The sequence below is a fragment of the Durio zibethinus genome, chromosome 14 (assembly GCF_047325235.1).
Source record: "Durio zibethinus cultivar Kanyao isolate XHJ-2024 chromosome 14, ASM4732523v1, whole genome shotgun sequence".
NCBI lineage: Eukaryota > Viridiplantae > Streptophyta > Magnoliopsida > Malvales > Malvaceae > Durio > Durio zibethinus.
In genome coordinates, this window is record NC_143175.1 from 905,391 (window position 1) to 918,520 (window position 13,130).

At 33.3% G+C, this 13,130-nt stretch overlaps 3 protein-coding genes across 3 annotated transcripts; 1 reads left to right on the forward strand and 2 right to left on the reverse strand.

Annotated features, from left to right (window-relative positions):
* LOC111294309 (uncharacterized) lies at positions 1 to 2,452 on the reverse strand. The gene is made up of 3 exons (XM_022887573.2): positions 1,890 to 2,452; positions 1,718 to 1,799; positions 1 to 1,631 (listed from the first exon to the last, which is right to left on the reverse strand). Exons 1-3 carry the CDS (start codon positions 1,917 to 1,919, stop codon positions 178 to 180), a joined length of 1,566 nt encoding a protein of 521 aa, XP_022743308.2. The 5' UTR covers positions 1,920 to 2,452; the 3' UTR covers positions 1 to 177.
* Positions 2,453 to 7,424: 4,972 nt separating this feature from the next.
* LOC111295324 (uncharacterized) lies at positions 7,425 to 9,983 on the forward strand. The gene is made up of 3 exons (XM_022888770.2): positions 7,425 to 7,747; positions 8,135 to 8,234; positions 8,807 to 9,983. The coding sequence occupies exons 1-3, from the start codon at positions 7,568 to 7,570 to the stop codon at positions 9,061 to 9,063; spliced, it is 537 nt and encodes a 178-aa protein (XP_022744505.2). The 5' UTR covers positions 7,425 to 7,567; the 3' UTR covers positions 9,064 to 9,983.
* A 366-nt stretch (positions 9,984 to 10,349) lies between these two features.
* Positions 10,350 to 11,694, reverse strand: LOC111295323 (E3 ubiquitin-protein ligase ATL6-like). The gene has a single exon (XM_022888769.2). It carries the CDS (start codon positions 11,649 to 11,651, stop codon positions 10,497 to 10,499), a length of 1,155 nt encoding a protein of 384 aa, XP_022744504.2. The 5' UTR covers positions 11,652 to 11,694; the 3' UTR covers positions 10,350 to 10,496.
* Positions 11,695 to 13,130: the final 1,436 nt, after the last annotated feature.

Sequence of the window (13,130 nt, forward strand, 5' to 3'; positions counted from 1 at the left end):
CCCAAGAAAGAAAAAGAGTTTGGAGATTGATTATCTAGGGAAAACAAAATTTTCCCATTGGCACCAAACAGAAGCAATGTCTTCTTGAAGCTTGCAACCTTGTATAAAGCATCCTAGAGAAGCAAAAACCAAAAAGAAAAGGGAGAAAATGAAAAGCATTACTAATCTAAGAAAATTTTACATGATACTGCAACTGTTTGCGTTCTCATCACTAAAGAAATGAGCATATGATTCAGAATTTGCTGTATGCATTGGAGGGGGCCCATAATTTGCATGGGGATATGGTTGTGCATACATCATTGGCTGATACATCCCCCCATTTGCATTTGCACGCTGTTGATTCATCATCATGGCCATGTATTGATGTTGGTTATAGGGATTTCCAGGACCCATCCCTGTATAGTACCCACCAATACCATTCATTGCTGCAGCTGCAGGTAGTCCTTGCACTGCAGGAAAGTTAGCCATCTGGCTCATTGGATAATTTCCCATTTGGCCCATATGACCCATTTGACCCATATTATAACCCATCTGACCACCCATTTGACCCATATGACCCATCTGACCACCCATTTGACCCATATGACCCATCTGACCACCCATTTGGCCTATCTGCGCCATATTCTTACCAACCCCGCCACCACCACCACCACCACCACCACCTCCACCTCCCCCCCCTCCTTTGCCATGATTAATGACATCAACATCAAGAAACCCACCATTTTTAATTTTGTTCATCTCATGGGCCCCACCACCATTTTTGCCCCCACCCTTTTTAGCTCCATTGCCATTATTGTTTCCACCACCATTGCCCCCATTACCATTGTGGGAACCCTTATTTTTACCATCCCATTCATTTTTACCCTGCTTATGACTACAGCCTTTTCCACCTTTGTCCTTACTAAAAAATCCAAGCAAACCGCCACCTCCTTTTTTACCACCTTTTTTATCTCCTCCCCCATTGTTTTGCTTCCCACCTTTGTTCTTTTCACCACCTCCTTTCTTTCCTCCATTACCATGCTTCCCATCTTTGTTTTCCCCCATGCCCTTCATTACTATAGGTATGTCAATAACGCCTCCTTTCTTACCATTCATGGCAGGGCCATTAATCATACCATTAGGTCCAGATGGTCGATGACCTTTTCCCATCATTGCTACCATCTTGTTTTGCATTTGATGCCCATGGCCAAATTCCTCATCATCATCATAATCATCCAACTCATCATCAAATTCATCATCCAACTCATCACCGAACTCATCATAATCATCATCAGTTTCATCTAAATCATCCTCAGGCAAGTGAAACTTGACAGATTTCTGGTCTTTGGACCCTTTCATCATTTGCTGCATATGCTGTGGTGCAAATTGCTGCCCACCTTTTTGGTTGTTATTTCCACCACCACCACCACCCTTTTGAGATTTGTTGTCCTTCCCACCTTTGCCACCATCCATATGCATGTTCTTGAACTGGTTTGTGAGTTGATTTGGAAAATTGCTTGAACCCTTTTGAGCTCCCAATAGCTGTGCATGTTTGCCTGACTTCTCCAGCTTCTTGATAAGTATAGTTGGATCAACATTCCCTGTCACTGTTACCCTGCCTTGCTCTGCATTTATACTAGTAGCATACACTCCTGACCCCAAAAAAATCAAAATCAACAAACCAAAGTACCAAACTTAACAAAAAAAAAAAAAGAAAAAGAAAAGAAATTTAACATACCATCAATTTTCTGCAACAGTTTCTTTATTTTCTGCTTACAGCCATCACAGCTACACTGTATATTCACTTTGAGAACCCATGTCTGAAACAGAAAAAGCAACCCCAAAACAAGCAGAGAAAAGGTTATAACACTATTGAAAAAAGTGCCATAAGTAGAACTAATTTAAGTTACCTGCATCTTCATGACTTCTTGTTTATTCATCCTTCGAAGAACAGAAGAAAATACCTAAGAAACTGAACTGAGAGAGAAAGACAAAAGCTGAAGCTTTTGCTTCTTCGTTCAAGATTTAAGAAAGAGAAGAGCTTAAAGTTGGTTGTTGGGTATTCAAATTTAAAACACCTCTCTTTTGGCTTTGAAAAACTTTTCTTTTTGTAGAGAAGAGGCAAGGTACATGAAGATCTAAATACAAAAGAATATGTGAAAAACAGCTGGGAAGGGAGGGTCTTGATAGTATGAGCAAAGCTGGATCACATGACTTTATACTATTTGAAGCTTCCCAAGTGATTTACAGCCTAATAAAAACTTACTAAATCAAAAGATTAAAAGAGAATTAATGCTAAAAGAAAATTTTAATGGTTGTGTCACACTTGGGATGGGACCAATCTGAAACACTTGTCTCTGGTCTGTTGTCTGATCTGGTCCCCTTTGCATTGCAGTAGTTTCTGTCCTGTTGTTAGACTTCTTAGCTCAGGCTAGTGGCTTTGTGACAGAATAGAATTGCACATGCTCTGCTCTGAATTGTAAGTAGATATCTGAGTAGATAACATTTGATTCTTCTTGAAATTAAAAGCAAGTTTTCTAGTAGTTAGATAGTGTGGACTTTGGATCTTCGAACATGCAAATAAAAAATAAATACAAAAGAAATTTATGAAAAATAACTAAATTTTTTTTAAAATTAATAAAATATTAATTCAATAGTATTAAAATCGACTTTAATGAAAAAAAAAAAAAACTATGAAAAACAGGGTATAAATAGTTTGGACTTTGGATCTTGGAACATGCAAAGAAAAAGTAAATATAAAAGAAAATTATGAAAAATAAAGTATAGATAAAGAAAAAAAACGACTATCCATTTCAGGGGATAACATCTTAATGTTTAATCAAAATTAAAAAAATTTCTCTACAGTGATGCCAACCAAAAATAAATAAATATTTTGGACTTATCCTAAATGCCAAAACCCATTATCTAATGAAATATTTCGCATAGATATTTGTGCTTTCCCCAATAATACAAATTTAGTTGATTAGTTTGACTTTGGTTATGCATTTCCACTTTATTATCACATTTATTTATTTTTCAATGTTTTTCATATTAAAGCAGTAATTGGTGAAATTAAATTACAAAATGCACATGTAAAGGTGTGTTGTTATAAAATATAAAATGTGTGGACTAACCATGTGAGCTCTTTTTTAATAGGGATTTCCTAAGGTAAAGTAAATAATGATTTATGATAAATTTACAATTTAAATTTAATTTATCCATTGAATTATTTTTAAAAATAATGTAACGGATTTGAGATTCAATAACTTCTTGTAATTTTTTTTATTCTCAAGTTACGATTTAAAAAAAAAAAAATTACCGTTTTGAAATTACTAACTTTCCTACATATATTAATAAAATTTTTTATTGATTTATTTAAATTGATAAAAGTTTTTCATTATAAGGTTAATGCCACCCTAGAATTAGTTATAGACATAGCCAAATTTAAATATATTTTAATTAAATCTTATGAAAAAAAGAGAGAGAAAAGATTAATCAATAAAAAGACATGTCTTAACTAAAATTAATATCTTGATTGCATTTGAATTCATAAATTCTTAAGCAACAAGCACACTGGCAGGGATTAAATACAAAATGTGGCATTATACTATGTCAAATATTGAAATTTCTCCCTGTATTTTAATTTTATTGATTTTTACCATTATATTTTCAATTTCAATTTTTTTTAATAAAAAATGAATTAAAATATTTTGTTAGTGCAAGTGGTAAATTTTCGTCAATTCCATTATCTTTTGTCTAAAAAACCAAAATTAAAATAATAATAAAAATAACAAAAATTAAAATATAATGACGAAATTCAACATTAACCTATAATATTATGACAAATTAAACCTTAATCTCACATTCACCGTTGTGTTTCTTACTTTTAAATTTTACCTAATTAATGAAAAGCAAAAGGAGGAAATAAAAGTATAGGACATAATCATTAGTTCATTATATAAGTTAAATTCTTTTTTTTTTTTTCTCTCTTAACATGATTAGTTAAGACGTGCAAGTTTAATGAAAGCAAAAACATTGTCCCAAAGGATTTCAAAGGATGATTACAACTAGATATTGGCTTTGATATATAAATAAATTTACCATTATGTAATAACCAAAATAATATAAAAAAAAAATCCAAGCAAGATTATCATATATATTTTAAAATTTTTGTAATTTTTATAAGGCATGATAGAAAGAATCTGAATTCCTCTTACAAAAAGTTTAGATAAACGGAGGTTATTTCAATAAAAAAAAAAAATTTACGATATAACATGAATTTTTTTTTTACTTTTTGTACGGTAATCAAAATATTTGTATTGTTTGTCCACCTTATTTAGCAGTTGGTTTTAGGGTAAAAAATTACTGTCCCCACATGTCTTCTTTATATTTCCTTTTCTCTGTAAAAGATGCCTGAATGGTGACAAAACAAGAAAAAAAAAAAAAAAAAAGGGTCCCCCACCATAGGGTACATCCCCTGAAAAAATCAAAATAACCCTTATAAAAATGGGGTTAAGCTTCGAATATGACTTTTCTTCTACTCTACAACTTTTGACTACCAACCTTCTTTATTAATCAGCAACATTGGATATCTCATTAATTGGATTAGATTAAATTCCATGATGATTATCATTATCAAAATGGAAAAAATATTCCTCTAAAGTTGGTTTTATAACTTTGGATCATATGGTTACAATGCTTTTGGATCATATATGCACTAGATCAACAAATTGCTTTAGTTTTAAAACGAAGAATAATTCAAAGTACTTTTTTCTTGTTCCTTTTATTATATTTTATCAGCAAAATACGTAAATTTATCTATGCAAAGTTAGAATTTTGATGTATTTTCTATATACCACATTTCATGTAAAATTGCATAAGAGTACCTATCGGGCAATTTCTAGAGTGTGATGTGAAAATCACATGAGAGCTTTGGGAAGCCTTGTTGAAGGGAAAAATGGAAGACTAGAGGAAACCATGACTATGATGGCTTATTGCAGTCTGGTTTTTGGACTGACATTTTTATCTGATGGCTTATTGCAGTCAATCAAACTTGATCAGAAGGGGGGTAAAATAACAGTTCGATGTTGCTATTCACCTAAATAAAGTGATCAGCAAGAGCTGTATAACCAGCTTTTGTCACTTCCTCTTTTGCATCTGTCTTAACAGTAGAAAACATAGAAGAGAAATGTTGCAGCTTACGTTACTGACATTGAAATTGTTTCCAGAAATGCAAGTCAGGCTATTCAATTTTCTGAGTTTATGCAATTATAATATGCAAGCTATTTCGATTCAAGCAATACTTACTTAAATGATGCTGCAATAATATTTGTTTGGAGCATTTCGAAATAAAATCCTGATCGAATGCACCAGATTACGGTGAGAGTGTATTTTTAAGATCGTTCAGAAAGTGATTAGGTTGAAATAGAGTCTGAAGATCATATAGAATTTTCAATTTCAGAATTTAAAGTTTAAATCTAAATTGAAATAAATACTGATTTGTAGCATAGAACTAAATTTGTCGGTCAAAATTTTTAAACAGTGTTAAAGTTAGGTTATGGCCATAAAGAATTATTCAATTCCAAAAAGTTTTTTTGCACATGAAAAAAAGAAGGGCTTAACTATAGGACCAAGAGGATAGTGACATGTATCCACAGCTGGTTGAAAATTAAGTTGGGTCCCCAACATGAGGGTCAGTTGACAAGGTGTGGAGGGTTCCCAACCCCCCAAACAGGAGCCAGTATTAGTACCGTTTTTGTTGGACAGTCACCTCAAGCTCCTAAGGGCGCAGGCTTTCCTTTGTTTGAGATAAGATTTGAGGTATGGTTGGTGTGATGACAGCTAAATGTGAGTAATTGACCTGGTAACTGACAAGGTTCAGTGGTTCTTCGGCCCTGTGTTGAACCCCATGACCATGACCATGCGCCATGCCAAGCCAAGCTAGCCTAATAAACAGGATCTCGTTTGACTAGATAAAATAATAATCAAACCTCAACTAATCCCACCACCAACCTTCCAATGTTCAGATTGATAAAAACAGTATATATGGTTTGAATTAGCCAAGATTAGTTTTAATGGCCAGAATTCAGAAACTTCTTTATAGATGAAGAGAGAATTAGTTGTAAATGTTTTAGTTTGATGTTGAATCAAATCCTTCAAGTTTGTAAATAATTTCTAAGCTTAAAGTCTAAAATTTCATACCTGAAATCTTTTTTTGATTTTGAAGGTTTCCAGCACCCAAGACTTTTGTTGATGCATACAGATTAGGACATGCCATGAAAGAGGTTGAACATTGAAGAGATAACAAAAGCATGATGCCCTCACATTACCTAATTTGACTGCTAAATAGATGTGATTCACTGTAGATATATGACAAATCATATTAATGATTTGGAAAATTTCAATTCACCTTATCTTTTTCTTTGCAAAAGATTATCCAATGACTTAAAAAAATCTATTCATTTGAATTTAAAACTTAATTTAATTAATTCATACAATTATCCTTAAAAGATGACATCTAATAGGTTTAAAATTTAAATTTTATTAGCACAGTACCTTCCCCTCACTTAAGGCATGGGAATAAAGAAATTCTTGATATATTAACTTATTTATTTACTTTTGAATGTGAGGAAGTGTGAATTCAAATGTCATTCAAATGCTGACATGAAAATCGAGGCCAACATTTTGCTGTAAAGAACAATTCCAACAAAGATTCAAATTCTGCAAACAATAAGCACAAACCCCCTTGATTCTTTTTCACTTTAAGGTACCATTCAAAGACAGGAGACCTCACTTTTGTCCTCCTCTTCTCTCAACACAACACAATCTTCACGTAAACTTTAAGACAACAAATATTCTCTCTGCCTTTTCTGTTCCACAAGCCTCAGAGAGATTGTGACAGACAGACGTGGAGAGAGAGCAAGGGAAAAAAATACTACAGGTTCAACTCAACAAGCTTGTTTAATTTCTTTCTAAAGCAATATGACAAATTTACAAGAAACATTAAACTCTTCTGATCAAGCGTTAAATTCTCTGAAAAGATTCAACCCAGTGTATTTAAGTGTACCAGCAAAGTGAAACCATACCAAAAGTTAAAGTTTAATGAAAGACAAAATGTTAAATTCTCTGAAACGTTAATCTTCACCAGTGAGAATCTCTTCAATGATTCAGAAGAAATTGAAGACGCTCATGAAGATATATAAGTACTTCAAAAGCTATATAATTATGTCCCATGTAATTTGGGTTTGGTTGATTGGGAAAAATAAAAAATATTAATAGGTTATTTAGATTAAAAAATTATCATTTTTTCAAATTTTTTATTTTGAATGCCAACAACTAGATGAAGAAAAATAGCTAATTTAACAGGATTTTATTGAATAAAAACTGGTTCTTTAGCCTAAATATGGTTGTTTATGAGGAGGGATGATCTCAGATTGTGTGTATATTTTGGAAAATGTAGGTGATTTAACAGAGTATTGATAGGTGATTTCTTGAAGAAAGTTTTGTTTTTTATCTTTAAATGTTGTTATTTATGATGTAGGTTACTCACAAATTTTGTGTTTGTTGTGTAAACTTTAGGTGATTGTAGATGGGAGAGACTGAGGATGGTATGATGCCAAAGAAAGTGGTTTTTGTGACTGTAGGAACAACGTGTTTCGATGTGCTTGTTAAAGTAGTGGATTCTCTGGAAGTTAAGGATGAGTTGTTAGGAAGAGGATATCCTTCCCTTCTCATTCAAATGGGTCGAGGGTCATATCTTCCTACAAAGGTATATCAGAACTTTAGGGGACTAGTGAGTAGCTCTTCATTATAACTTATATAAGGTAATGATCAATCATTTTTAATGGGAAAAAATAGAAGTCATTATTGTAATTTTTTTGATCAAATTGGTGATGTGGGTTAGATTTATGGATATGAGTTCAAAGAAGAGCAATAAATCTAGGGAAGTATGAAGATCTTCTAACAGCATTCAAAATTAATAGGCATGCTCGTAAATTTGAATGGTTCAAAAATTTAATGGTAAAGATGGAGTTTTACTTCACTAGATATCCAAATTAATCAATGCTACTTTTTTTTCCTGAACTGAAGATCGCATCCTCGTCTTCCTCATATTCTTATTCTAGTAATTTTCATAAGGTTTATTTTTTTAATGTAGTCTACTGGTGATGATGGATCTTTGGCTGTAGACTACTTCACATTTTCATCAAGCATTGCTGACCATATGAGTTCTGCATCTCTTGTGATCAGTCATGCAGGTAGTTATTATTATTATTATTATTATTATTTTTGCTTTTACCCTGTTATATTATCCATCTTTCCTTGATAAAAAGTTTTATATCACTCTTATCTTCCTTTATTCGTACTGCAAATATAGAACATGCTTATTGGATGTTATCTAATTGGTTGGACATAATCTGTAGTTCTGTGTATTGTTCTTCCTTCAGCAAAAAATATATCTGAGAACTGTGGCATAATCCATGATCACATTATCAAGTTATTGCATTGGCTCTATTCACAACATATGGTTAATTTAGTTGTTGGACATATTTTCAAGGATCTGCAAAGTGCCTAACTCCTTGAGAGAATTCAAGTAAATCTGTAAATACACTACCACTGAACCTTTTTGTCTCTTTGCTTTGATCCAAAGATGCAACACACGATTGACATGGCACAACTTTCCAAAGTCATTCGTAACCTAAAGATTTGTTTCATTATTGTTAAATTCCCATTTTTGGGTTGTCATTGAGTTGTTCTGCCATTGTCACATATACTTAATTTGGTAAATTCTCAAAAATTTGATGAGGAACTGTTTCCAACTGTTTTACAGGCTCTGGGAGCATATTTGAGACCTTGCGGCTTGGCAAACCTCTAATCGTGGTGGTCAATGAAGATTTGATGGATAATCATCAGAGTGAGCTAGTAGAAGAACTCGCAGAGAGAAAGCATTTATATTGTGCTCATCCTCAGACACTTCACCAAACTATAGTTGGTATGGATTTGAAATCTCTTCTTCCATACTCTCCAGGGGATGCCACACCAGTGGCCAAACTCTTAATCAGGTTTCTTGGTTTTCCAGAAGATTGATGAGGCTGAATATAGTATAAGGAAGTGAGCAGTTTATGTTCCTTATGGTCCAACTGCAGTTATGAGCATTTTGATGTTCCCTTGAATATACCCAATGGGCCTTACCTGAAGATTTATTTTGCAATATTTCTTTTCCCTGGCAGAAAGTTCCTTTTAAGTTTGCATAGATGTCATATATTCTTACAAACTTTCACCCATAGATTATAAAGGAGTTGCAGGTGTCCAAGTTAAGTCATTGGAAATTTGGAACCTTATAACAACTTTGGCATTGGAAACTAGAAAGTCGAGCAAGAAGGTTAGCTGGTGCATGGCAACGGTAAGTCGTAACGTTTCACAAGCAAAATATAAGCAAAACATTTCAGAACACATGTAATGCATGTAGAATTGAGATTGAAATCATGAATTTATGATTTGAGTTTTAAACCTGCAGAAGCTATTGAACTCTTGTGAGTCGTGATTATGCCTGATTGTTTAGTAATGTTTCATCTGATGTCAATAGATTATAGTTTGGACTCTTCGATCAATGAATTCTGGTTTCCCTGTTTTATACGCAAGATACTTCTGATCTGGTTTGGTGCTTTTGTGTGCTCTGGAGCAGCACATGTGAAGTCTGTGACAAGTCCACAAAGAAAGCCATAGCCTCTCCTTAAGGGCCAACAAGTTATTTTCCAACATGTGAAGTGAAATGCAGGCCATAGGATCCCAAAAAAAGAAAAAGGTGAAATCTCCAATACCGAAGTAACTGCTTCCAAATGCCACCTTATTGCTTCAGTTCACCAAACTTGCAAGCTGTATTTCAATGAGATCTGAAATTTTCTCCCAAGTTGTCAAAGCATGAGAATGACCTGTAAGTTTGGAATAGATTCCATACACATTTGCAAGTTTATTACAATATGGTAAGTTAATGAATTTTCAGTTAAAACCCAATTTTCTCCAATTATGGAAGCAACCAGATCAATATTTTTGTTACAACAGTCCTCTATTCTAGCCTTGCAAAATAAGAAATTGCCAGTAACAATTTTCTCATCAATTATTTTCATTTCTTCTAATACAGGTCTGTTGATTGTTATCCTATTCTTAACCCATCAAGAGTGCAATTCTATTGGAATTTTCACTCGAAATCTCTATCAAATCTTTCTCTGGAATTAAAATTTAACCATTGCTCTGTCAGGCTAAAGCTTCCAGAAAATAGTAAAACAAAAAATCACCCTTATAAGTAGGCTTTTTAAAACAATACGATAATACGTTAAAAATTCATTTACGTAAAATTGCGATTGAAAAGCAAATTAAAATCAATAAATAAAAATTTTTACTTAAAAAAAAAAAAATTGCAAAGATAATGTACATATCTGCGCAATGCTCGTGGCTTTAATGCCAAAAATTAATTAGAGTATTAATAAATTCTTAAAATTGTTGAAAGAAAAAAATTGCCATTAAACAGGGGGGCGGCTTGAGTCACCCGCCGGTCCAACCGGCAAACTTGAGGTCCCTTCGCCATCCTTTGCTGCCACCTTTGGTGACTTCATGGAGGATGCTCTACTGAAAAACGGTGGTGTCATACTAAACACCCACCGGTCCGACTTAACTTCCCGGTCCAACTTTTCCAACCTCCTAATAGATGTTCCTCTACTACTTCCGCCATCTTCTCCGGCTCGATATCCTCGCCGTGAACTCCTTTCCCTAGGTAATATCACCAAGCTCGTTGCCCTGTTCAGCTTCCGGTTTATTAACTGCTTCCGAACCTCCACCGGTAATCGCAAAGTGAACCGGTCAGTGTTCTCACCAGGCTGGACCAAAGAGTGTCCTGTCGAGTGAGACCGTAAGAAAAAGAGTTTACGTGTACGGCTGGATCTTGATCCACGTGTACGGTTCGTATTTAAAGTTCGGTTCATAACAATTACTTCAACCTCCGGAGCAACTTGAGCCTCGGCGTCACGGTTAACATTTTGAGTATTATTTCCTCTTCTTTCTTCTTCCGTTTCCGAGTCACCGCCGTCGTTCTGAGCCTCGAGGTCTAACTCGTTGGTGGTGTTATTCGACTCGGTAGGTTGACTCGCAGGGTCACCTGGTTGAGGAGCGAGATTAGCTCTACAAACCGGGCAAGTAGTGTGAGAAGCCAACCAAGCGTCGATACATTCAGGGTGAAAAACGTGGTCACATTTGGGTATTAAACGCAGCGTTTCATCGTCATTGAATTCATTCAAACAAACCGCGCACTCCAGCGCTCCTTTGCCGATCTTATGAACCTTAACTTCGGAGTAAACCATGGTGGGAAAAGTCTCGATCACCGAAGCATCAAGTCCACGCGTCCCACGCCGGGAACGGCTGGCACCGCCAGTGACAGGGCGGACGCTGCTTCCGCTGGCGTTGGTATCGGAGCAGTTCCGTATGTAAATCGAGAAAAAACCCATAAAGAACAAAACAGCAACCAAAGCGGAAACGATTATGGCCAAGGATGGGGTAAAACGCGCGTAAGGGTATCGCTCGTCGGTTTGGTTGGTGGGTTGTGCGCTGGAGGGAGGCGGAGAAAGGAGGAAAAAGAGGAGAAAGAATAAGGAAACGATTCCATGCTTGGCAGTGAACGACATGGTGAGAGGCGGAGCATTTGGAGAGGAATGAGACGAAAGAACGGTGGGGGAGGGGGGGTTTAAATGAGAGAGGGGCGGAGGAGGTGGGTCCACTAATTTAGACAATTTCTTTGGTGTGTTTCTTTGGGAGTTTGAAATTCAGACACGGTGAGCCACATGGGGAAGGTGCCCAAGAACAGGAGATTTTGTACTGTTCTGATGTCAGAACTGACATATAAGTATTGTAAATTTGGAGGTACGGTAACGATAAATTAAAAATAATATTAATTATTATTATAAATATGAATAAAAAATTATTATAATAATTATTAAACAATTAATAAAAAAATTATTTTTAACTAAAATTAATATTTAAATTTAATTAATGGTGATTGAAGTTTAATTGCTTTTCATTAAATATGCATTTGCATTCAAATATAAATTAAGAAAATTGCATCATTAAAATTTTTAATTTTTTTACTAATATTTCATTTATAATTGTTATTAATATTTAATTAAAATTTAAATATTTTTGAATGAAATTTATATGTACGTAAAGTTTTGACGAATATATGCATGATAAATTCTGTCATTAAAATAAAATTTGAAAATCTTGAGCAAAAAATTAATGATAAATTTTACTTATATAATTTAATAGTACTAATCTTAATAATTATAAAAATTAATTACTCTACTATAATACTAACTTTGTTTTAGCGTTTTATAAAATATATATATACATAAATAAAAGAAAAGCAATAATTTGATAATATTAAAAATAATAACAACAAAAGTAACCATTACAATGGTTGTCAACGATATGATTAAAATAATAAATAATATTTTAATTATATTATATCGTGTCGCATCACTCTTTGATTCAAAATTAATTTAAAAATTTATTCACTGCGTAATTAATTTTTTTGACAAAGTATTTGAGTGGGGTTTTAGAGCAATCCATAAAATCACTACTGATCATGATCAAGATCCAAGTAAATTATTTTAATCAAATTTTTTATTAAACATATCAAATAAAAATTATTTTTAAAAATCAAAAAATATATTTAAAAGTTTTTTTAATCATTTTTAATAAAAAAATTTTAGAAACTTGGCCTAAGAAAATTTACTAAAATCTTGTCAGCTGTGCCGCCAAATTAATCTATAATTTCTTAGCACAGTTCTGAATCTTGAAAGAATCATTTGCTTCGTTAATTGATTATTTTTTCTTATTAATGGCTCAAACACACCACTTGAAGCTGGTTAAAAAAATAGATTCAATCCCAGGAAGCCTGAAAGAAATTCTTGATCTTCAAGTTAGGTCAGGCAATAATTAAAATTAATAATCCAAAATATGAGATAATAATATAATATTAATATAATACGAAAATAAAATTTAAAATTTAATAATAATTATATATATAATAAAATAAAAATATTATATATTTTTATATAGATATAAATTATAAAATATAATTTTTTAATAAAATATGATATAAATAT